The sequence below is a fragment of the Papilio machaon genome, chromosome 26, assembly GCF_912999745.1.
Source record: "Papilio machaon chromosome 26, ilPapMach1.1, whole genome shotgun sequence".
Taxonomy (NCBI): Eukaryota; Metazoa; Arthropoda; class Insecta; order Lepidoptera; family Papilionidae; genus Papilio; species Papilio machaon.
Genome location: NC_060011.1, coordinates 1,163,149 through 1,187,719, shown reverse-complemented (window position 1 = coordinate 1,187,719; position 24,571 = coordinate 1,163,149). Strand labels below are relative to the sequence as shown.

Genomic DNA, 24,571 nt, shown 5'->3' with positions numbered 1-24,571 from the left:
ACAAAAAGTTGCCGACATATGTCTGAGGCCCGGCGAGCTCAATGTGTATTGCGCCTTACAATTTAATTGCTGCGTAAAAGAAAAAGGGAAGGGATAGGATATTTAGGAGTATTATAAAGAAAAATTCATATCTTCGTATAGTATATTAGAAACAAAATAACTACATAACATTAGCAAATTATTATTGATTTATTCAAAAATATCACAAACTTTTATACAACCGATTGGTAAAAGATTTAACCTAACGCATAAATGGAAATCTACAAAATACTTAAATTTAATTCAATTAGTATTATTATGACTGAAAATATATTTTTATTAATTAGAGATTTTAAATTTCTCCTCTGTAACTAGTCAACTTATTGGCAGTTTTATTTGTTAAGGTGTACTTCCACTAAATTTTGATGAAAACGAGACTTAAATTTTTGGCCATAAAAAAATCTTTACTTGTATTGAAACACAGTAATAGTAAACATCGATTTACTTGTGGTCAATAGTAATTGCTATGTAGTTGAATTACCGTGGGTTTTTGAGACCAAAATCTTCGTTTAAAATAAATATATATATATATATATATTGAATAAATAAATATATATTTATATAAGTATATTGTTATCTATGTTTTGTCCACGATGATGTTTAATAGAGATTTTGTCACGGAAACCCACGATTAGTGGAAGGTTATTAGGCCGTAAAATCACACTACAAACGAATAATTTTATTGCTATTTATACACAGATAATGTCTTTTAAAATGTTTAGCACATAAATCTCGAAATTAATCTTTCACAACAATATATCACAATATCAAAAGAATTATTAATTTGCGTAAGCAATATATTAAATAAATATTAAAAAAAAACAATAAACAATTTTTACTGGCCGTATGTACCAAGTTATGCAATAAAAAAAAAAACAAATTGACAGTAAATGTCATACGTGAAAGATATTTCGTAACACTCCAAAAGCAATCTTATTGCATAGCGAATAAGGCTCACTATATAATTATTAAAATGTTTAATTTCTACATAAACATTTTTAAAACTAATAAACAAGTATTGAAGGCACTGTAAAGCATTTAATCACATAAATCCCGCCAAAAATCTTTTGCGTGTTTAATTTATTATGGTCCGGGAGCCAGCAACTGATTTTCATGACCAAGTCCCTCCCAATCGAAAATACTCCTTCGAAAAGGCTCCTTAACATGAAAAAAAAATTTTTTTTTTTCATGTTAAGGAGCCAGCTGACGTATAATCCACCGTGTTATGGTCAGCTGACTATGTTTTTCTTTCAAAATCAATACATAGTATAAAACAAAGTCGCTTTCGCTGTATGTCCGTATGTATGCTTAGATCTTTAAAACTACGCAACGGATTTTGACGCGGTTTTTTTTAATAGATAGAGTGATTCTTAAGGAAGGTTTGTATCTATAATAAATGCATAATATAGTAGAGAAACACTGATAAATTTAAAGTTTTCTAATGTGATGTCGTAAATAAGCACGTTTTTTTGCGCTTATATTGCAAACGCTGGCTGAACCCTACGAGATAGACCAAAATAATGTACTACAGTATTGTTCACCTTAAAAAGTTCAACAAAAAAGTCCGCGATGGTATATGTCTATCTCTTAGGGATAACCCAGCATAACCATTTTTATTCTTTTACGAAGTGATTTTAAACAATACAGCATTAATCCTTATCCATTTAAGTACCTTAAATAAATTGTGCATTTATTCTGTAGTAGGTATATTTTGCATTGCACCCGTGCGAAGCCGGGGCGGGTCGCTAGTACTACATAAACTATACTCTGATAAATTTTCAAATGAGAGGAAATGACTGAAAAATTTATTTTTTTCTCCATGTTTGGGAGGTTACCACTGCCCACCCCACCCACGTAGCCACAGCTGACGGTCGCGAGTATTCATAGTATAAGTCCCTTATGCATTTTACGAAGTTTCGCTCGAGGAAATAATTGACCGAAAATGCACCTGGCTCCCGGACCATTATGTAAAGAGTGAACAAAACAAACGTATACAGAACGATATGTTTGACAAAGAAACGGTCGTGTTACTTCTTACTTAGTAATTCTTGATACCATCTAAATTACTTATGTAAAAAGTAGGTAAATAAAGAATTATATACGTTTATTTACGATTATATAACAACGCTACTAGCAAATGAGGCATATCGTGCACAGCGTGCAATTTATCGATATCTATCCTACTCACAAACATCATAAGAACTGCAAGTGCGAGCGAGATGCACTATATAATGACGGTATCAAGTCTCTTAGGGTATGTTCCGATATGCACTGCGACCACTGTACAGTGTGACGTCAATTCAGTATACTGTGAAGCTGTTCCTTTATAGCCAGTTATACTGGTTACGATTTAAAATGGAACGCAATCCCGTATACTGTCAGCCACATTTTTCAGCATTCAAATGAGTGTATTCAAGTTTTCTAGTTCATTAAAAAAAAAACTGTTTTGGAGTACTGTCAAATTAAAAATATGTCATGTATTTCCCTAGGGTACTGCGGCAGTATACTGGCAGTCCATAACAGAACGAATTTTTCTACAGTGATAGCACTGTGCAGTGCTCGCAGTGTATATCGGAATATACCCTTAGCTTTATTTCAATTTATGTCTTTCACAAGTTAAGAGTTACTTTTAATGGCAGTCAAATACTGATATTATTAATTACAATTAGAGACGACATTCGGACGGAGCTTATTTCAGTTTTTTTATTATTTTTTTTTAATTGTCAAAGAGCAGAATTTTGGAATTTCCAAATATTATGACGTCATTTTGACGCGAGCGAGAGGTACAATTAAATTTGAAGAGACTTGACACCTGTCCCGCTATAACAAGGAAGACGTAACTTTAAAGCCGTTTAACTACTCACTACTCTAAGCAATATTATGAGGTAGATGACTCAATAAGCGATTATAGACTTTATTACTATAAGCATAGCGTACATTTTGAAAACACTATTTAATATTATTTGGTTATACGTGACGTCACATGGTACGGTGTACAAAATAGATTACGTAGTGAATTAATATTAATAATAACCTAAATAATTTACTCTTTAAAAAAGCATAAAAAAAAATTACTTTGTTCTATGTTTAAAGTAATCGTGATAGTTTTTTCTACTGAATAGTAAAAAAAATCGTTTTTTTTTAAATTTAGAATCGATATTTTATCGATGTAATGGAATATTAATCGATTATTATTTTAACAAAACTTATATTTTAAAAAATAATGGTAACAATGAATTATTAATACGTAATAACATAATGCTCAAAAATATTGAGATACTAGTTACTTTTATCATAAAAATAATTAAAAAAAAAATCGTGTTTATAACAGATTTTAAAAAATTTATCTCTTTTGTTTAAACTTAAGTGTCATTATTTTTCAAATTAAAAGAAAAAAAAAACCTAACTTTTGATTCAAAATCCTTTGAATACGTATAATGAATTAAAGTAATCCTTGTGAAAATAAACTCTATTACAATAGTGATTAGGTTGAAATTTGAATAATAAATATTTAAGGTGAACTTTCATCATCAACTTCTTTTATTACCGTATCAGATTCCCAACGAGCTCTCTCAGCTAAAAGTGATTGAAGTTTCTGAAAGAAATGTTTTTTTTTAAATCACAAATAACACTACAGTCCAACCTGGATAAGCGAGACCGCGAAAATTTTCTCGCGTATAGAAGTTTCTCGCTTATGGAGGTCATATATCGGAATCGGTGTAAAGCAAGCGTTGATCGTTGGTACACATTTGATAAATTGTACCTGCCATTTTGTCTAATACAGTCGAACCTGGATAAGCGAGAGATCGCGAAAATTTTCTCGCTTATAGTACCTCTCTTACCAGAATTTCCCATTTATAGACGTCGTCTATCAGAAACGGCGAAAAGCAAGCGTTGATTGTTGGTATTTGTAAAATTATCGGTACCTGCCTGCCGTATTGTCTAATACAGTCGAACCTGGATAAGCGAGAGACCTCTATAAGCGAGAGTCATTGTCCGGTTCCGACGGACGACCTCCATAAGCGAGAAAATCGGGTAAGTTAGAAACTTTTATAAGCCAGAAAAATATATCTTGGACTTTAATTAAATTGTTTAGTAAAGGAAATTCATAACTTCAAACTTTCGTAATTTTTACTAAAATACTGTTCGTAAGAAACGGGATTCTTACCACGATTAGGTTGTTTGAGTTCTTAATATTTCGGCACAGTTGCATTCGCCATGTTCACGGGTTGACTAATGTTTGTTAAAGATAGAATCAGAAAGAAGGTAGACCGTAATCTTTAACATTTTTCACACTATCGTAAAACACCAGTCAACCCGTGAACATGGCGAATGCAACTGCAAATATCGGGACCTCAAACAACCTAATCATGGTAAGAATCTCGTTTCTTACGAACAATATAAAGGAAATTCGTCTATTAAATACTAGACTTACCTCAGGTTTATCTAATACTATAATTCTGTTCTCGATTTTAGGCGCAAGTTCGCAAGCGTTCTGTTCCAAGTCATCTAACGAAGCACGACGAGTCAATCTGAAGAAATCTTACTAATATTATAAATGTTTGGATGGATGGATGTTGATGAAATTTGATACAGATGTAGATCATAGTCTGGAAGAATACATAAGCTATTTCTTATTTTTAATTCCACGCAGAGTTGCGGGCAACAAACATACAAACACAAATTTATCCGACTCGAAGGACTAAACTATTTCACATATAAGTTTAAAATCATTAAAATTAAATTTATTTATCTTTTCATTGAGATTGAAACGAGAGGGGGATATTTTTGGCAATATAAAAAATCACCTGTGATGATGTGTTGAAGGTTCAACAGCAGCGGAAGAAGTTCTCCGCAGCGGAGGTGGACCATCTAATTCACTGCCATCCAACATCTTTACTAAACTATGCCTACAATAATAATACAATCGTAAAAAAATAACACTTTAATCAATATATATAAAAGAAAGTCGTGTTAGTTACACTATTTATAACTCAAGAACGGTTGAATCGATTTGACTGAAAATTGGTGGGCAGGTAGCTTAGAACCAGGAAACGGACAGGATAATTTTTACCCCGTTTTCTATTTTATATTCCGCGCGGACGGAGTCGCGGGTAAAAGCTAGTACACCATAAATTTGACAGTGGTAGATCCCAACAACAATGTTGGGTGCAAGAATGGAGCTCGTCTGATGAATTACCACGACCACACAGAAGACTGGCGTCAAGTGGAAGTAATTCCACGTACAGTCTGATGAGTGTGGTGCCGGAGGACTAATTTTAGTCCACAATCCTTTCCCACCATTTTCTTATAAGGAAATGATACGGATTTGAAAGAGGGGGGGAGATACATAGAATGGAGAAATAATATTAGTCTATGGACAGAGTTTTTCGCTATTTCGTCGAATCAGGTGGCTGCTTGCTCATTTGCAAACATATATAAGTACTTCCATACATCTATCAGTCGTCATATCTGGATCCCTTCCCTTCTTACATATATTACTAGCTGTTGCCCGCGACTCCGTCCGCGCGCAGTTAAAAAAAAAAACTAAATGGGGGGGGGGGTTTATGAAAAATAGATGTTGGCCGATTCTCAGACCTACTGAATATGCTCACAAAATTTCATGAGAATCGGTCAAGCCGTTTCGGAGGAGTTCAAGTTCGAACCCCGTGACACGAGAATTTTATATATAAGATTGACTTTGCAAGATAATTTGTTAAGTAAAACCATAGGATATATAATCTATGGATAGAGTGTTTTATACAAATTTGACGTCTAATGATTTACTCATAGAATATTGGAAATTATTTTTTATTAATGGCAACACTAAAGAAATTTACACCAGGAAAAGTGGTAATTTCGCCTTATTTTTTAGCCTCGGATTAGGTAACTATACTATCTTACTAATATTATAAAAACGAATGTTTAGATGGATGGATGTTTCTTAGAAGATATCTCCAGAACGGCTCGACAGATCTCAATGAAATTTGGTACAGATGTAGAACATAGTCTGGAAGAACACATAGGTTATCAAGTTTTTTTTTAATTCCGCGCGGAGGAAATCGCGGGCAATAGCTAGTATCTAATAAGTAAAATGTTTTGAAATAATTATCTGACCGTCTGCTGAGTGTGACCAGTGACTGTCGATGTTTGGAGGGACGGGACTTGCCCGTGCGCATGTTGATGGCAGCGAAGTGGTTCTGCACAGCCATACCCACCTCCGGACACATGTCCTCTGACACCTAAGTACATGGGAAGGGTAAAGACGAAGTTCTAATTGTACACAAAGAAGAAAAAGTGCTTCCTCATTTTCTTCTTCACTTCTTCAAAATAAATGTGAAATTTCATTTGAAAGTATGTCATACTTTTTTACTTCATCAAAAAAAACACAACACAGGAAATGCAAAGAAAATATTGTTACAAAATCCGCTACCTTTACTTCCTTAATTTCTTCTTTACTTCATCAAATAATCAACTTATCCTAAAACTTGAAGAAGAAAATATTACTACGAACTCCACAGGAAAGCTGGTATTATAAAAAGTGCTTCCTCACAATCTTCCTCACTTCATCAAAGTATCTCACCAGAACAGGGCAGCTGGGCAACATGGTGAAGCCATCATTCCCGGCGTGTAAGTACTGCTTCACCGCCAGCCGGTACTTCTGCTGCCGCTGCAGGTATTCATCACCTATCTTCACCACCTGCTCCTCGACCCTCTGACCCGGGGGTTTGGAGGGGTCGAATGCGAAAGATATACCTGCCACCTGGGTTTGATTATATAAGTTAGTACTCGAAATTTGATTTGGCACGTCAAAAACATTAGTACTCTTCTCCGCGACGTGCCAACTCAGAAGTTTGGTACTATAATACACATCCTGTATAGTTCAGAAGATTCTAACAACGAAAAAATTTCTAAAGTTTGAAGATAAACAAATCAAATAAATAAAAAAAATGATGTTTAATTCTTTTAATTTAATATAAAGCAAAATTTTTCAAACAAAAAAGAAAATTAATTAATTTTTTAAATTTTGGAACAACCTGTATAAAACAAATTAATATTACCTGTGGAAACCTTCCTTCTAAGCTGGGATATTTGCAGACGGAATTCTCTAGAACCTTGAGTATGGTATCACCACTCGCCTCGACAACCACCAACGGATCTCTCATAGGAATTATTGTGGACAAGTCGCGTAAAGTAAAGTCACCAGCTGGATGTACCTAGGACAAAATTATGTCTTATTTCTATTCTGTTAAGGCTGAAATTTGATTAAAAACTTGAAAATATTACGCCACAGAGTACATAATAGGGAGAAAAAACTGACCTTTTACTGACTACAGATGTCAGAATAATCGACAGTAGCATTTAATATACCACAGATATACAAAAAAAAAAACACTTAATACACAAAGTACTCTGTGGACTGTAGTCATAGCAACGACTTCCTACAAATTTCAGTAAAAAAAAAAATTAAGGGAACTTAAATTATTTTAAGTAAAAGATGGATTTCTTTTTCAGCTATGGATGCATTCCTACTTCGGATCTTTTTTTTTATTCTGTCACAATCAATAAGAAATCAATTTTGAATTTTTCAAAAAAAACCCGAAAATTACGTATAAAATTGACAAATGACAGCCCACTCTTGATACTAGCTAGCCACCTATTTAGAGATTTGTTTTTCTCGGGTCTACATTTGCATCCGAAATCCATACATTTTTTAATCGACTTAAAAAAGAAGAAGGTTATCAATTCTTCTGTGTTTTTGTGCGTTAAATACGCTAAGTATTTGGTCTCTTATCTTGGTTCTCCAATTCATTTTTTTTAAATCGTATGACCGCTTTGAATGACAATCCTTTATCTCTACATACCCACATGGGTTAAGGAGGCATTAATTGCATTATTAAAAATTAAAAGGAAAATATAAAAAAAAAAAACATTATTACAATTGTATCTAAAATATGCCAAAGTGTCTTTGTCTTCTTTTAGTCTTCTGGTACCATTTGTCTTACCTGATCAGATCTGAAGGTGCCAGAGTTGAGGATGACGAGGTCAGCACCAGTGGCTGCGAGCAGCACATCGCACACCCAGTTGCCGAGGTTGCTCTCCTGCCGGCGCACGCAGGAGAACCTACCTTCTAGAGGGACACAGAACTTGCCCAATATCTCGTCCATTTTACCTTCTATCATTGCTGGAATATATTATATAAGGTAAAATAATTAATCTAAAAATTACAATAGTAGAATAAAAAAAAATAAAAAATAATCGGACTCGAAGGATCAAACTAATAAACATTAATAAAATAAGTGTCTTTATGAAATAACGAAAAAAAAATATTTCGTAACACATTTTTTATTTAAATTTTTAATAAAAACAATAAACTAATTTTTATTTTTTGTCTGTCTGTCCATAAATCTGTGTTTGTTACAGGTAATCTCCAGAACCGTTAGGCAGATTTTGACAGGACTTTTGGATACCTGATGCATGCATATGCGTGCATGCATATAACAAGATATTCTGCTAGTTATATACGAAATAGTCAATCGATAACAATAAAAGTAACATAGTTACACTAAAAGAGATGTAAAAAAATACTTTCTATAACTTTCTTTAGTAAAATAATCTAGACCTAGGCATAGAATGTCTTACCAGAGTATTTCTCAACTTTGGCCTTAAGTGCCTGGTCCTCTTCGTACGCGCTGGTCACATCTACAGCTTCTATATCCACACGTGGTCCTTCAGGACCAAATGTGAGGTTGATCTTAGAGAACTGTCTAAAGTCTGTACCACTTTTGACTACGTATTTATTATTTATCTGTAATATTTAGTGATAACACATTAATTAATATCATCTTAAGATATTTTATAGTAAAAAAATTAGACATTATTCTATTTTAAATGTATATTATGAGGTTTAAACACATTTTTAATTCAAAACACAGATGACTATATATTTTTTATATAGTTAAAGGTATAAAAATAGCACAAAACGATAAAAACTCGGATTAAAAGTAAACTGACCTCCAAGACCTCATAGACATGATCATGACCCCCAAGTATGAGGTCAATCTCAGTACATCCTTCAGCTAGTTTGATATCATTGGGGGTACGCATATGTGTCAATGCTATAACGTATTCACAACCCTAAAACATAGTAAATTGAGTCTTATATCGATTGTAATAAGGTTCAATATCAAGATAAAAATGATTATAAGAATGAAAAAGTTTGTTCGTTTTTATTTCAAAAACTAGTCATCGGATTTGAAAAATTCTTTTTTCCTTAGAAACCTTATTTATTAAGGTGTGTTTTAGACTATTTAATATCACATTTCAACCTTTATCTTTTAAGTAACGAGTGAAACTGTGTTACATATAGTGTTCTGTGTTTTACCTCTCGTTTTAACTGTGATGCCAGTTTAGTTCCTGCTTGTAGAAAATCTATAAATGTCACTTCTTCCGGGTTAATAGTTGCTAATGTGTCTAGCCATTCCTGAAATAAAATAATATAACTAGTATATGTCCTGTGTCTTATTTCGGAATATATAAATTCTAGGTATAAACAGTTACAATGTAACGTATATATGTATTTATTAGCTGTCGTCCGCGACTCCGTGTGCGCGGTTTTAAAATCTATATATATAAAAGAAAGTCGTGTTAGTTACACTATTTATAACTCAAGAACGACTGAATCGATTTGTGTGAAAATTGTTGGGCAGGTAGCTTAGAACCAGGAAACGGACATAGGATATTTTTTTATTCCGCGCGGACGGAGTCGCGGGTAAAAGCTAGTACTTAATAAGTAGCCAGACTATGTTCTATATCTATGCCAAATGTCATCAAGATTTGTTGAGTCTTTCTGGAGATATCTTCAAACAAACATCCATTCATTTAAACTTTCTCATTTATAATATTAGTAAGATAAATTAATTAAGAATTTAATTAAATTTATTATTATGTCTCACGGAAGTTTAAACAATTTTATTACTAAACTGTATTATATACACGAAAAAAACTAACAAAAGAGTTAACTTTACATTTTTAAATAAGTATTTAAAAAAAAGAATGCCAATAAACTTGTGTTATAAAGTTTAGTAAATTTGTAACAAATAAACTTAAAAACTACTGGAAGAATTTCAAAAATTCTTTCGCCATTTTAATCGAAAACGAAAAATTTCTAACATAGAATTATGACAAAAAAAAATCAAACGTGTATTTGCCAACCGACCAAAAGTCAGATGGCTAGTTTAACACCGCCCCTACCAACACCAAATGAGGTGAATCGACTATACCTCCTATACCTGTTCGACAAGGCCTATGAAGCCGATCTTGTGACCATTGCACATCAGCGCGTGTGTTATCCTGCCATCCCCCAAGGGACGACCTGTCTCGTTGTCGATCACGTTAGACATCAGCCAAGGGAAGTTGCACTGAGCTACTAAACCTGAGAGGACTTCTAATCCGAAATCTGTGGACGAAAATGTTGATAAAATTGTATGGAATGACTATATATGATCCAGATTAACTAGGGGCAGACTCTAGGTCTAGACCTAGGGCGGAGTATACAAAAAAATATTAATAGAAATAATTTTTCATTTTATAAACTAACTAATACAGTTTTATAAAACACGATATCTTTTTTTTAATAATATGATATGAATGTCATTATTTTTATACTAGTTTTTCGACAGTGGAAATACACCTTTATAGTGAAAAATGGAGTAATACAAATAAAGGAGCATGCACAATTGTTATTTTAAATGTTATTATTAAAGTCTGGTTGATTGTTAAATAACTTACCAAAATCATGATTTCCAAACACAGCGCAATGAGTTCCTATTTCATTAAGAACGGGCACCATCTGTTCGCCTTTTGTGAATGTACTGACTGAAAAAAAAAATATTATTTAAAACTCCGATTGTACATACATACTAGTGAAAATTATCGTAAGGTTAAAACAAATCTGAAATTGTTCTAACAAAATGTTTTCGTGTGTACTTTTTTTAAAGTGAAAACCAATCTTAATTATTAATAAATAAATAAAAAACATACTCACGCATACTAGGCGAGAAAACATCTCCACTAAACAATATAAGAGGGTTAAGATGCTGCAAGGCTTTGACGGCGGTGCTAAATCTTAGCGCTCCGCCCACCGGTTCTGTGTCTGAAAATAAAAATCAAATAAATATAGCCAACGTTACTCGGCCAATATCAATGTATGGACAGTAGTGAATTGTACATAGTTGGTCGAACAAAGGCAAGCACCAACGTGTACGGAGCACATCACTTGGACCTACTAAAAATAGCAGCATAATCTTTAAAATGGTACTAGAGTTACCTTGGCCTACATTAATAACCTTTACAAATTAGTAATTAGTGGTAGTACGAAAAAAATATCTTACGTTGCACCTTGGTCTAATGGGAAGTCTAGACTTTGCAAGGTCGAAAACATACACCGTTTTTCAAGTATTCTTTGTTGTCAGATTACCAAACTAATAGATATTTTTAGGCGTTTATTTAACATTTTCGCATTACTATTATACATTCAGTCGAAAGCCACCTTTTTATTAAAAAGTTTTAATTTATCAAACTATTGATATTATTTTATGACATGTGTCAAAATCGACTATCGATAGCTGCGTCACTCACTAGTAGTCTGCTCGATGTTGTAGACATCGTTGTAGTGCACGATGAGTACGTCGTCGCCCATCCCTCGGCCGGCCAGCTGGCTTACCGCACGACGACCCACTTGACGCACCTCTAGTGATGCCTATAATACATCGATATTATTATTGTTTTACTTATTTTCTTAAAAACCAAATAAGTTTAAGACTAATGTTAGGATATAGGCACGACAATAAATGAATAGTAAAGTGCCATAAGATCCTTGTGGGCTGTCTTGTGTGCTTACTTTGAACATTTCCGTATTATTTTTGATACAATTGAAGGCGATAACAGCGCCACTCTCACCGGACAAGAAATGTTTAATGGAATTGGTTGGTATTTTTTATGCTATCATTGTCAGCACATCGTGGCAATATGCAATATGAATTAGAAAAGGTTGCTAGCATACGGCAAAAGATTGGAACAAGTCGCGGGCGTGTTACCGTTATGATATGAGTAGTTAAAATACTGTAAATAGATGTTTTTAAAACGTTTTAACACGTTTCTACTGCCAGAGAGCCTAGCACGAATGTTCTTGATAACGTTTTCGGAACGTCATTGACAAAAATTATATTGCCCTATAGTTCGTAAAGTACACCAACAAATCTCATACAAATTTTGACATATTTTGTCGATAACGTTACGAAGGTTCGTATCGCAAATGTTCGTGCTAGACACTCAGTTGCTTACTACTACTTCTATATCCTATAAGTAAAAAGGCGTGCAGTAAAAAATATACCTAAGCTAAAGAATAACGAAAGTATAGACATGTACGTAAATTAATAAAAATAAACATGCAATTGTGTTTCATAATAACTCTGTTGATCTTATTTTGATGACATTTCCGTTACATTGAAAATATCTTGCGAGCTTTAAATAGAATAAACTACGCATCATTTGAGTTGGCACATCAAGCAGAAGAGTACTCTTATTCCTGACGTGACAAGTCAAGTAAAAGTGGTGACAAATTACACAACAATACAATAACAGGGGAAGTACAATCATCGCGAATTGATGTGACCTTACATTGGGTGTTATTTCAAATATAGCATACGTTTAAATTGAGTGTTGACAATTTTATATATAACTAGCTTTTACCCGCGACTTCGTCCGCGCGGAATAAAAAAACGCACACAAGATAAAATAGTTCCTATGTCGGTCTCCTAGTTCTAAGCTACCATCCCCATCAATTTTCAGCTAAATCAGTTCGACCGATCTTGAGTTATAAATAGTGTAACTAACACGACTTTCTTTTATATATATAGATTGTACTTTTAGTGAGAGCTATTTTTATTTAAAATAGATTTTTCTAATATATAAAATTCTCGTGTCACAGTTTTCGTTCCCGTACTCCTCCGAAACGGCTTGACCGATTCTCATGAAATTTTGTGAGCATATTCAGTAGGTCTGAGAATCGGCCAACATCTATTTTTAATTTTTTTTTAAATGCGCGCGGACGGAGTTGCGGGCGACAGCTAGTATTTGTATAAAAACGCGGTTACAATGTTAAGTGAATCCAATTATTTACTTCTTCCATCTCTTCTGCCCATTTTTTTACGTTAGAGAAGGGTGGAAAGAGGAAGATATATGTATAGTCAAACCTGGATAAACAAACCTCTATAAGCGAGAAACCTCTATTTGCGAGAAAAATTTCTCGGTCTCTTGGACTCTCACTTATTGATAGGATACATAGGAGTATAATTTTAATAAAATCTTTTAACACATTAAATGCAATCGAATTGCCTAGCGAGTTAACTTTAATAAATAAAAATCGTAGCAGCATACAACGTGTTACAATTATAAAAATAATTTACTTGTATCTAATTACATATTCAATATGGAAGGATTTAATAACACCTAAGGGCGTGTTATTCAAGTTTTTGGTTTTAATTACATGTTATACAACGCCATATTATATTTACAAGGTCCTAACCCTTGAAATATATTTATTATATTTATAGCTTTTGCCCGCGACTTTGTCAGCGCGGAATTTAAAAAAAAAAGCTGTTTAAATAGCCTATATGGTCTTCCAGACAGTGTTCTACATCTATAACAAATTTTATCTAAATCCATGCAGCCGTTTTAGAGCTACCTTCTAACAAAAATACATCTATCCATCCATCCATACATCCAAATATACTCAAGAACATCAAATATTAACTTATTGATTTTATTTCCTGATCGAATAATGTTTGTCCCATCACTAAAGTTTGTACAGTTGATTACAAAAGTGCAACCAAAAATTATCATTTTTTTTTAAATACAGACCTCTATTACTTGGATGAAAATCTCAATTGTCGCAAAACCTGTACAACGACAAATCTACGAATTCGCATTGAAATATACTACGAAATCAAAACCGCTACCAAATGTTCTGTTCAAAATAACAGAGATAGCAATATTATTATATTACAACTTTTACGCTATTTGAAATTACGGTATGTCTGCTTTATTCTCGTTTTAATGAATTTCGTTAAGATGTATTTCGTTTGACCGCTAAATTCAGACAAATTTAGTGATTCAATTTCTCTGACACACGCAAGACGTCTGTGAAAGCTAGTTCTATTTTGTTTTAATTTTATAAATACATTAGTTTGACGCATGACAAGGTTTACCGCAGAAATCCTTGGTAGATCGAACAAAAAAAGCTTTCTCTGGCGATAGGCCAAACGATTACTTAGCTTCGGTTTTATCGTTCATATATTGGATTTTGTTGTTTTGATCGAAACATTTGAACCTTTCTTTTGATGTAATATGTGATAAATGAAATGCTAGTTTCTTTATGGTTATACTAGCTGTCGCCCCCTACTCCATCCGCGCGAAATGAAAAAAAAAGTAACCTATGTGTTCTTCCAGACTATAGTCTACATCTGTACCAAATTTCATCAAGATCCGTTAAGCCGTTCGGGAGATCCGTTAAGTCGATCTAAACATTCGCATTTATAATATTAGTAAAAATTAGTACTAAGCTAACTACACTTAAGCTACATTCCATTTAAAGTCCCGTCGAAAACGTTCCAGTCATTTCGAAGATTACACGGAACAAACGCGATTTACGAAGAGAGGGAGACAAACAAAATTTTGAAAATTAATTATAGGCCAAGCAAAACATTTGATTAACTGTATTGATACATGTATGATTTGTGTGCATGAATGTACAATACGTCCTTCATCAAGGCCGTACAAGCCCGACAGGCCTACAGATAAAACAACGTTGCGTAATAAAACAAAACGCTATAAGATCTTTTTGGTTTGATTATTTTAATCTACTTTTAATTTACACTTAGGTAGGATAGTAATTTAAAAGTTATAACATAAGAAGCAAAAAAAATCTAAAGCAATGAAAATAAATAAAAATCTATATGAAACAGTTAACATGAATGCTACAACTTCTCGTTAAACATTAACTTTTTTTTTTAATTAATTCCAGACCATAACAATCAAGTAAATCAGTGTTTCCTCAGCCGTAACAAAACATTTGGTTACCCTACTTATGTAGGTATACCTAGTACTTGTAAAGGAATGTCTTGCTCCTTTGAAAAAAACGACATAAAGGTATATATGGTAATCTTACTAATATTATAAATGCGAGAGTGTTTATTCGGAATGGCTCAATGAATGTTGATAAAATTTGGCACATATGTAGAACAAAGTCTGGAAGAACACATAGGCTACTTATTAAGTTTTTTTTTAATTCCGCGCGGCCGGAGTCGCGGGCTACAACTAGTGGTATTATAACAACGGAATATGGTAAGAAAAAATGTGTACAGCCTTGATTGATTGATGATGTCTTATCTAATATTTCAAGGTACTTTAATATAAATATTTTAATAAGAAGTTTTAACAAGCATTATAAATTAACTTATGCTGGTTTTAACTCGCCCATGAACTATTATGACAGTAAAAAAAAATTGGACATTATTTTATTCAGGATCTCCAGAAAACCTTCTTTTCATCATCTCCTTGACCTTGTTCCACCTACGTAGGATCGGTGCACCAGGTTTCCGTCCTCCAAATGAATCTGTCTGACGTCATATCCACCCCCTTCAATCACCCCCTTCTTGATCATGTCATCTTTCACGCAATCCATCCATCTCTTCCTAAGCCTACCTCTACCGGTGTACCTCCACACTCATATTTAACATTCTCTTAGAAAACCTTCTTTTATTAACATAAAATTATGTCTACATAAATATTTCCAAAAATATAATATCATGCAACATTTATGCACATCTATATGTGGATTCCGACTGCCAAAACACAGTACAGTCAGATGCATATGTTTACATTTAAAAAGCTTCAGAAACATGTACATATCTTTGGTTTCAAAAATATCTATCCACATAACTGACTATGTTTTCAAACATCACTAAATATTTTGTTGAATACATGCAAACATATTTTTAAAAACCAAGACTTACACAATTTTCCTAAATTTTGTAAATTCAATTTATGTAGCTGACTGTACAAATAACGATTGTTTCTTTTTACCAATGAAGATATTTATATGTTTTATTACAGAATTTATCAGTTGGAAACCACAGTGCAGTACATCATGCACAAAATATGCAATAACAAGAGTGCAGAGCAGTGAACGCTACTCAGTACAATAAAAGACAGTGCCTGTTTAAGCCATCCGACGACTGAACGGACACCATCTGTGACTTCCCCTGGTACATCAACACTGGTTGACTCTATCAATGAGCTCCAGCGTGATCGGAGAGCCGCTTGCGCCGCAAACGACGCCATAGCATGCACTGATCGCACTAAAATCATTATAATAGTTCCAATGTATCACATTATTGTAGAAAAAAATCACTTTTGTTGATATAAGGAGGTTACAGTTCACAGTTTGATATTTATGAGGAATAAATTCACTTTTATAACCATTGTAGGACTATAGTTTTTGTAACTCCATAAATGGTTTATTTAGTGAGTAAATTTATATTTGTCTATAAAAAATGACATATTTAATTGTTTTGTGCTTTTTTAATTAAAATTAATTAAATTGTTTATTTAATTACTATCTATGTAAATTAAATTACTAAAATATTTTTTCTAATTTGTATATTATCTAGATATATAATTTCTTTGCATTAGATTTTTTTCAAATTAACATTTTAATGCAGCTTTGAAAATGTTGTCTCAATTTTTAATGTATTAAGTGAAAATCACTTGTTTACATAAATGTTTGGGTTTCTTAAAAAGTTTATCATTTTAATTATTCACAGGCACAAAAAACACTAGAAGGTCATTTCCCGCCGTTTGTCACATTCCGATGTTTTTTTTTTGCATGGCTATTATTGGCACACGAAATTTGCAACACTTTTAACACTAGGAGACACAGAGTGAATGTAAATTCGTCTTTTCACTAACAGGAATTTCAAAACTAGGTCTGCGCAGTGCCGTACACAGAATGGCAATGTTCTCTGTTAGGTCAAGGCACTTCAACGCCTATTTTGGCTCAGTACTTAAATTGAACGAATAAACACACAATGGTTTTGATATTTTTATTGACATTTCATTCCGAGCGACACAGTTTCTTAAAACTGTAGCACAGTTGTCGTTACGTTAAATTCCTTTCATCTTCAATTTAATTTAATTTGTAAAATAAAAATATAAATGATAAACTTACCCAACAGATTTTAAGTTGGATGTATTTTGCACGATAGCTTTTTTGTAGACTTACACTTGTTAAAATTTAATATCTATTTAATTGATTGTTATTTGAATATTTATTTCGTATTTGGACGAATAAATTTAAACCAAAGACATAAGCACCACCCACAAACGGAATACATCAATTCGTACTGTCAAAATTTTCATGTCTTATTCGATCGCTGGGTTGTCAAATGGCTTTCGTTCCGTTTCACAAAGGGAACAATTAGCAAGCTTTCAATTTTAAAAAAAAAATCAATAAAAACACTTCGTGGAGTAATAAACAAATATAATGGGAATAGCCCGTAGCTCGAACTTTTCTTTTCGTCCAGGGAACTTTCAATAGCCTACAAAAAGAAAATAAACAACGGTTTATGATTAAAATTTTTATTTAATTTCGCGACCATGATTATATAATACTTAACTTGTAATGTGACAAGATAAAAAAGGCTTTACATTTCAATCTACACAAAAAGTAAAAAAAGGAAAAATTAAAAGATCTTATTTGAAGGCGGTTACCAAACATCTTTACAAAAATAATCTCCTTCATAATCATACCAATCAACAATTTTTTTATCATGCCATAAAAAGACACCTTTCATATTTGGAGAAGCATCCAATACTAGATAGAGTATTGTTTGGGCTGCTTTATCTGCTTCTAAATCTCCTCCACCATCTGCCATATCGGTTTTTACATGTCCGGGGTGAACAGCATTTATAGAAATATTTTTATCTTGGTATTTTCTCTGCTGAACCATAGTCAAAGCTGTCATCGCCATTTTCGAAACTCTATGCTCAGCATGTTTGCCATCATCCGCAAAATCATCTTTATTAAATGTCCCATTTCGTACACTTTCAAGATATTCTTCGACGAAATCGTTGATTTCTTTTGTTGTTAAATCCTTTTTTTGCAGTATTTCAAGCCATTTTTTATTTTTTAAATTTGATAAATGTCCACATGCGCTGGAAACATTTACAACTCTAGCGCCATCTGTTAACAATGGGTATAACCATTTTTCGATAGTTAATAAGCTCCGATAATTTATGTCAATATTACGTTTTGCAGCGTCATATGTTGGATAAATTTCATTCCATTCTAGTATTGCAGCATTATTTATTAGGACGTCTAATCTACCATGTTTTGTTTTGATGTAATCAGCGAAATTTTTAACACTGTTTTCGTTACTTACGTCAAGCAGATGAAACTCGGGATGTAAGCCTAGAGCTTTTAGCTTGTCTACAGCTTCTAAGCCTCTTTTTTCGTCTCTCGCCGTCAAATATACTACGCCATCGAATTTAAAACAAAGCCCTTTCACTATGGAAAATCCTAAGCCTTTGTTAGCACCTGTTACAACAGCAATTTTAGACGCCATTTTGACGTGTATCTTAGCCAGATACTCACGTGATACTGCCGGAGAAGACAGACATATTTGCATATTTATTTTCTTTCGTTATACTGCTATTATTGTTTTATAAATAATAATTCTACATCATAAATAATAATTTTTATCTTCCATATCATTAACATGTTATTGTTCTTGTGACACTCACGCAGTTTAATGCTGCCTGAACGCCTGGATAATTGAAATAGCAAAAAATTTTATTTTCATTTTGCTAATATATTCTCAAAGGAGGAAAATAATAAATAGGATAATGGAAATAAATCTAAAACACCAGTACCAGTATAGACATTTAAGTTCGGAAGTCAGACTAGGCAAACATTCATCGAGTCGAATATAATTCAATTTTAAAGCAATTTTTCTGCAGCGTAACAAATCTGATTTTAAGACTAGTCAGAAATAAAGCAAAAAGAACGTAACGTTGCTACTGAGATTCAATTTGCCGTCGAGATCGGACCGACTTTGTACTTTTAGATAAGATATTTTACTTAAAGTCAACCGCAATAAAATCAAACGAAAAGACATTACAGATAAATGTACTTACATGTAATAAATTTCATTAAAAAAAAAAACAACAACGAGAAAAGTTATGTGTAAAAGTTTGAATATATTCTGTTTGTCTTTTCTTTCAACGTTATATTGTGATATTTTGTAACTTAATATTGGAGGTCATTTCCTATTAAATTGTTTAGATGTATGGATGTTTGTTTAAAGGTATCTCGAGAACGCCCCAACGGATTTTGATGAAATTTGGCATTGATGTAGAACATAGTCTGGAAGAACACATAGGCTACTTATTTAGTTTTTTAATTCGCTTCGCGGGCGACAGCTAGTAATATTTTAAATGCGAATGTTTGGATGGATGCGTGGATGTTTGAAGGTATCTCCAGAAGTGCTAAACGGATCTCACTGAAATTTTGCATTAATGTAGAACATAGTCTGGAAGAACACATAGGCTACTAATTAAGTTTTTTTCATTTCGCGTGGACGAAGTCGCGGGCGACAGCTAGTTTACTAAAGAACTTTATTGGTTTAAAAATATATTTTTAATTTCACATAAAAGTAAATATCCAGACAATGTTATTTCTTGGTCCGCGTCTCAACAAACAACAATATTACCAATGTAATGGATTGCAGCTTATTGGCTTCCGAGTACAATAGCTTTAGTTTTCTTCCTTTTTAAATTCTGAAAATGAAAACTGTACATCTGTATGTTATAACCAAGTTTCTTAAAATGGGATTTTAGTCAATTGATTTTATGATGTAAAAATTGATAATACTTTCTATGAGGACTAGGGCTTTTGATTCGTAAATCCATGTAATATTACTATTGAAAAAAAAAATTGTTTCCGTTTTTGCTAGACAGACCGGTACGTAATATTTCTCGCAGGTAGGGTTGCCAGGTCGCCAAACCTACTAGCCGGACAGACCAGCCAGTTTGGCCGGACATTTGGGTAGAAAGGTCGGATACCCTATATTATTTAGGATTTTGTCTCAGTATTAATAGGTACACTTTCGTTTGGGAAAAAGCCGGAAAATCGTTTATTTTGGCCGGACACGCAATCAAAAAGCCTACCTATGTCCGGCTTTTTCCGGACGCCTGGCAACGCTACTCGCAGGTACAGTGAATATATTTGTAAGTGTATGCATGGATATTTTATTCGGATACCTTGTTAAATTTTAAAGTGAGTTGTCTTTTGAATCGTATTACTGAAAAATTTTATAAAAAGTCCAGCTTCTTGGTCTTAAAAGTTGTGGTTTAAATTAATTAAGAACGGCTTAACTCACGTGTGATCATCCGGTGACGGCACCGACTAGTTTCGGACCCGTTGTGGATCCAAACTATTTGGTCCGCACTCAGTACGAGACGCGACGCGACCGTGAAGTCCTCAAAATAAACACTCGCCCTGAAGATGGATCTCCAAATGGTCTGAAACTAGCACATACGTGTGAAAAGAATATAGCCCTGATTTATTGTTTTTTTTCTCTCGTTTATATTCTTGTAGTTTTTAACCAGTTGATGGCCACCTCTGAACAGGCCAACGGCCAATGTACCGCATGTCATGCGGGCTGAAAACCAGCTCTGCATGGCATGCGGTACACGCTGAGCCTGCAGCCCGTTATTATCATATTTTGTTGCGTAATTACTATATGACATTTTTTATTTCCGTTCCTTAAGGTGACAATAAATAAGTAATTAACTTTTTATTAGGCCAGTTATTCCGTTAGCAAGAGTTTTAACACAAAGTTTAATTATAAAGACAAGCGCAGTGCGGGTTTGCTAAGGTCAGTCCTTAGGTAACCGTAGAATTTTTCTTCCGCAAATATTTGTCTACTCTTAAATAATTCTGACAGCTTGTACAAACACCCTTTTAAATAAATTATGGCTGTCGAAACAATCCTTTTGTTTAGATTTAGATGTTTTGCTTGTTCCTATTTTACTGACCATTCGCATGATTATGGAGTTATTATGAATGTATGATAAGAAATAGTACTGTAAGGGAAGAGTGTGGCTCAATAGAGATCATCATCATCAGCTCACTGTACATCTCCACTAAGGGTCTCGGAGCCTACTCTTAGTTAAGGGTGACTAGGCCTTAGTACGCTGGCCCAGTGTTGGTTGGTTGACTTCACACATATCTCAGATATGTGCAGGTTGCATCACGATGTTTTCCTTTATCTTAAGAACGTCGGATAGATGTTCATATGTAAATCGAAAATTGAAAGATATATTAGTACATGGTGGGATTCTGTATTTTGAATCTCTAAGTTGTGTGTTTTGAGACATAGTTTTTTGTTTTTATTTATGCTACCTTTTATCGTGTTTAATATTCTTAACCTTGAACGAGTTTATTGAACGCATATAACCTGGGCTCAGTTACGATAAAAATAATGCCAATAAACCAGTTTAATATCTAATGACTGCAACTTGTTTGATGGTTATATATAGTTATATACTTGGTACACAGGTTCGTACCAGCTCGAGTTCAAGTACAGTCAGAGCATTGCACGGTGTTACACTTTTATTAAAACTAGCTGTCGCCCGCGACTCCGTCCGCGCGCAGTTAAAAAAAACTTAATAGCGGTATGAAAAATAGATGTTGGCCGATTCTCAGACCTACTCACAAAATTTCATGAGAATCGGTCAAGCCGTTTCGGAGGAGTACGGGAACGAAAACTGTGACACGAGAATTTTATATATTAGATTGTATTGTTCTTTGTAACGAGATTCCGCCCGTTCTAACTAAATGAACGACGTCATAATAGTAAACACACGCATTTAGCATGGGTAACGAGATCCAAATCTGCGTTTAAAACACTCTCTGTTATCTCTGATTAGATATTATATATTTTGCTCTCAGAAATCAACATTTAGTCGTATACCACTGACAGAACTTTTTGTACAGTCACATTTAAAACCTGTGTCCTATTGTATTTGTTTTCTCGTCGTCGTCTTAATTTTTACTAAACGTTGAAAAGTATGTCGCTTTTAAGGTGGTATGCGGTCAATTTCCCTGATAGTTCATACTTCTATACCATATCTTACAGCTAAATAGTATTCCATTTAAATCGTTCGAACTGGTATATGATAATACCTTTTTATGTATAAAGGTGGCACACAAGCAAACGGCCATCTGAATTCGCCGAAATAGCAAATCGACCTTTACCCATAGACAGCTGCAAACGCAGATGCGCTTCCTACCTTTAGTGAACCGAGAAGGGGACGCACAGAAATGGCTGTATCTTTCGATTGTGTTGGCGTAGAAGTTTTATTTTTTTACAGCTCCAAGGGATAAGACATGAGTATTTGATATAAATTCCAACTGGATACTTCCACGCGTTCCTGAGAGAAAGGGTCTTGACAGACAGACAGACGGATGTACAATAAAGTGATCCTATAAGGGTTCCGTATATTCCTTTCGAGGTACGGAACCCTAAAAATTATAATAGGTAATTAAAGGAAGCTATTTTAATTTGTATTAACGACGATTTGAAACTATTTAATACAAAGTTAAGTTTTTTTAATTGTTATTTTGAAGTTGTTAACAAACAAATACTTCAATATTTATGTTAAAGCAAATAAACAGATTTATTAAATGTCTTTGGCCCAACTTTAGGCGTTATTTCTACGCAAAGATATTTTTGTGAGATTATTTTTGGTTAGATACGGTAGTGCTGTGTTAGTATGGAGTAAGTTTTACACAGCTCGTAAATAGAATATAAACGTGTAAATGTTACGAGTAAATGAAGTTTCACCGTCTTCGTTTTATTGAAGTTAAATGTTGATTATTGTTTGTTATGTCGGTTCTGTGTGTACTTTAATAAACGTTTATGATGTTTTCCTTTTGAATAACATAAAATAAACTATATTATTTATGGTTAAACGAAAATCTAGGCTAACTAACTTAAATAAATACCGATAAAACGCAAGAAAAACATTACAATTTTTAGGGATTAGAATAATAAAGTCTAGATCTAGAATCGAATACTTCGCTTACCAAAAAAGGTTCTGTACTCAAAAAAGAACCGCTATTGATCTTACAATTGTTAATACAAATATGTCTGTTTGTTTTGGTATGTACGGCAACATTTTAAAATGTATTTCCTTGAGTTTTAGGACAGCTAATTTCTAATGGGGGCATTTCTTTGAGTTGGCAAATGTTTTTAACTCGACATTTAATATAATGAGAGGGGCAGAGAACTGAGGGGCATGCGAGGAGCGAGAGAGGGGTCTAATTGGGATCCGTAAACTGCCTTCAAAGTTTTTGCCTAAATATTTACGTATTCACAAAATATACTTCCACGAAGAATACTGGTGATAATAGTAAGCTTCTTTATTTAATAATTATATTAAATAGAACTTATTTCCTCATCATATATTTAAAACATAATAATTAACCTATGTGTTCCTCCAGACCCAGTTCTACATCTGTGCAAAAATTTGGTACATATGTAGAACTAAGTGAAGTCAAAACATATTAAAACATTTTTAGCATTCCACGCGTGATTATTATCTTATTTAATGGTAATTGAATATTCTTTGCGGTTTAGATAATAACTAGCTGTCGCCCGCGACTCCGTCCGTGCGGAATTTAAAAAAATACGTAATAAGTAATCTATGTGTTCTTCCAGACTATGTTCTAAATTTGTGCCAAATTTCATCAAGATCCGTCCAGCTGATCCTGAGATACCTTCAAAGAAAAATCCATCCATCCATCTAAAGATTCGTATCTATATATATAAAAGAAAGTCGTGTTAGTTACACTATTTATAACTCAAGATCGGCTGAATCGATTTGACTATAAATTGGTAGGCAGGTAGCTTAGAACCAGGAAATGGACATAGGATAGTTTTTATCCCGTTTTCTATTTTTTAAACCGCGCGGACGGAGTCGCGGGTAAAAGCTAGTATTATATAAAAGAGAGTCGTGTTAGTTACACTATTTATAACTCAAGAACGGCTGAATCGATTTGACTGAAAATTGGTGGGCAGGTAGCTTAGAACCAGGAAACGGACATAGGCTAATTTTTACCCCGTTTTCTATTTTTTTATTCCGCGCGGACGGAGTCGCGGGTAAAAACTAGTTTATAATATTAGTAAGATTATTCCTGCGCACTGCACAAGACATCTACCAATCAACTTTATTTTACGTGAATAACATAATATGTAAATAAATACAAATCTGTAGTAGCAATCCAACGTTTAATGTCTCATTCACACGACCAATACAATAACTAACAATAGACAATCTAGAATACAAGGGCAAATGTTTTCTATCGTTCAATGTAACATTTTGTTCTGTACAGCCGGGGACGTTT

The 24,571-nt window shown here is 33.5% G+C and overlaps 2 protein-coding genes across 3 annotated transcripts; both read right to left on the bottom strand.

Moving 5' to 3' along the window:
- Window positions 1–3,472: 3,472 nt before the first annotated feature.
- On the bottom strand, window positions 3,473–17,485 carry LOC106718263 (mannosylglucosyl-3-phosphoglycerate phosphatase). 2 transcript variants are annotated; one of them, XM_045684453.1, is made up of 16 exons: window positions 17,330–17,485; window positions 16,318–16,460; window positions 11,680–11,800; window positions 11,087–11,194; window positions 10,831–10,917; window positions 10,332–10,498; window positions 9,425–9,523; window positions 9,055–9,177; window positions 8,683–8,848; window positions 8,046–8,224; window positions 7,101–7,256; window positions 6,623–6,802; window positions 6,157–6,281; window positions 4,848–4,949; window positions 4,475–4,571; window positions 3,473–3,634 (listed from the first exon to the last, which is right to left on the bottom strand). In XM_045684453.1, the coding sequence occupies exons 2-16, from the start codon at window positions 16,441–16,443 to the stop codon at window positions 3,551–3,553; spliced, it is 1,920 nt and encodes a 639-aa protein (XP_045540409.1). In that variant the 5' UTR covers window positions 16,444–16,460; window positions 17,330–17,485; the 3' UTR covers window positions 3,473–3,550. The 2 variants fall into 2 exon arrangements, with proteins under 2 accessions (XP_045540409.1, XP_045540410.1); XM_045684454.1 differs by lacking the exon at window positions 16,318–16,460 and having other exon boundaries at window positions 3,474–3,634.
- A 374-nt stretch (window positions 17,486–17,859) lies between these two features.
- On the bottom strand, window positions 17,860–18,776 carry LOC106718276 (carbonyl reductase [NADPH] 1). The gene has a single exon (XM_014512326.2). The coding sequence runs from the start codon at window positions 18,723–18,725 to the stop codon at window positions 17,868–17,870; it is 858 nt and encodes a 285-aa protein (XP_014367812.2). The 5' UTR covers window positions 18,726–18,776; the 3' UTR covers window positions 17,860–17,867.
- Window positions 18,777–24,571: the final 5,795 nt, after the last annotated feature.

What these genes read in the sequence shown, in the direction of transcription:
- LOC106718263 (XM_045684453.1), bottom strand. Translation starts at nt 16,443, where the DNA reads ATGGCGTCGTTTGCGGCGCAAGCGGCTCTCCGATCACGCTGGAGCTCA. An exon ending in TCGTCGGATGGCTTAAACAG is followed by an intron (nt 11,801 to 16,317) that starts GCACTGTCTTTT and finishes GATGTATTATAG; the next exon opens with GCATCACTAGAGGTGCGTCA. An exon ending in TGCCCAGCTGCCCTGTTCTG is followed by an intron (nt 6,282 to 6,622) that starts GTGAGATACTTT and finishes CCATGTACTTAG; the next exon opens with GTGTCAGAGGACATGTGTCC.
- LOC106718276 (XM_014512326.2), bottom strand. Translation starts at nt 18,725, where the DNA reads ATGGCGTCTAAAATTGCTGTTGTAACAGGTGCTAACAAAGGCTTAGGA.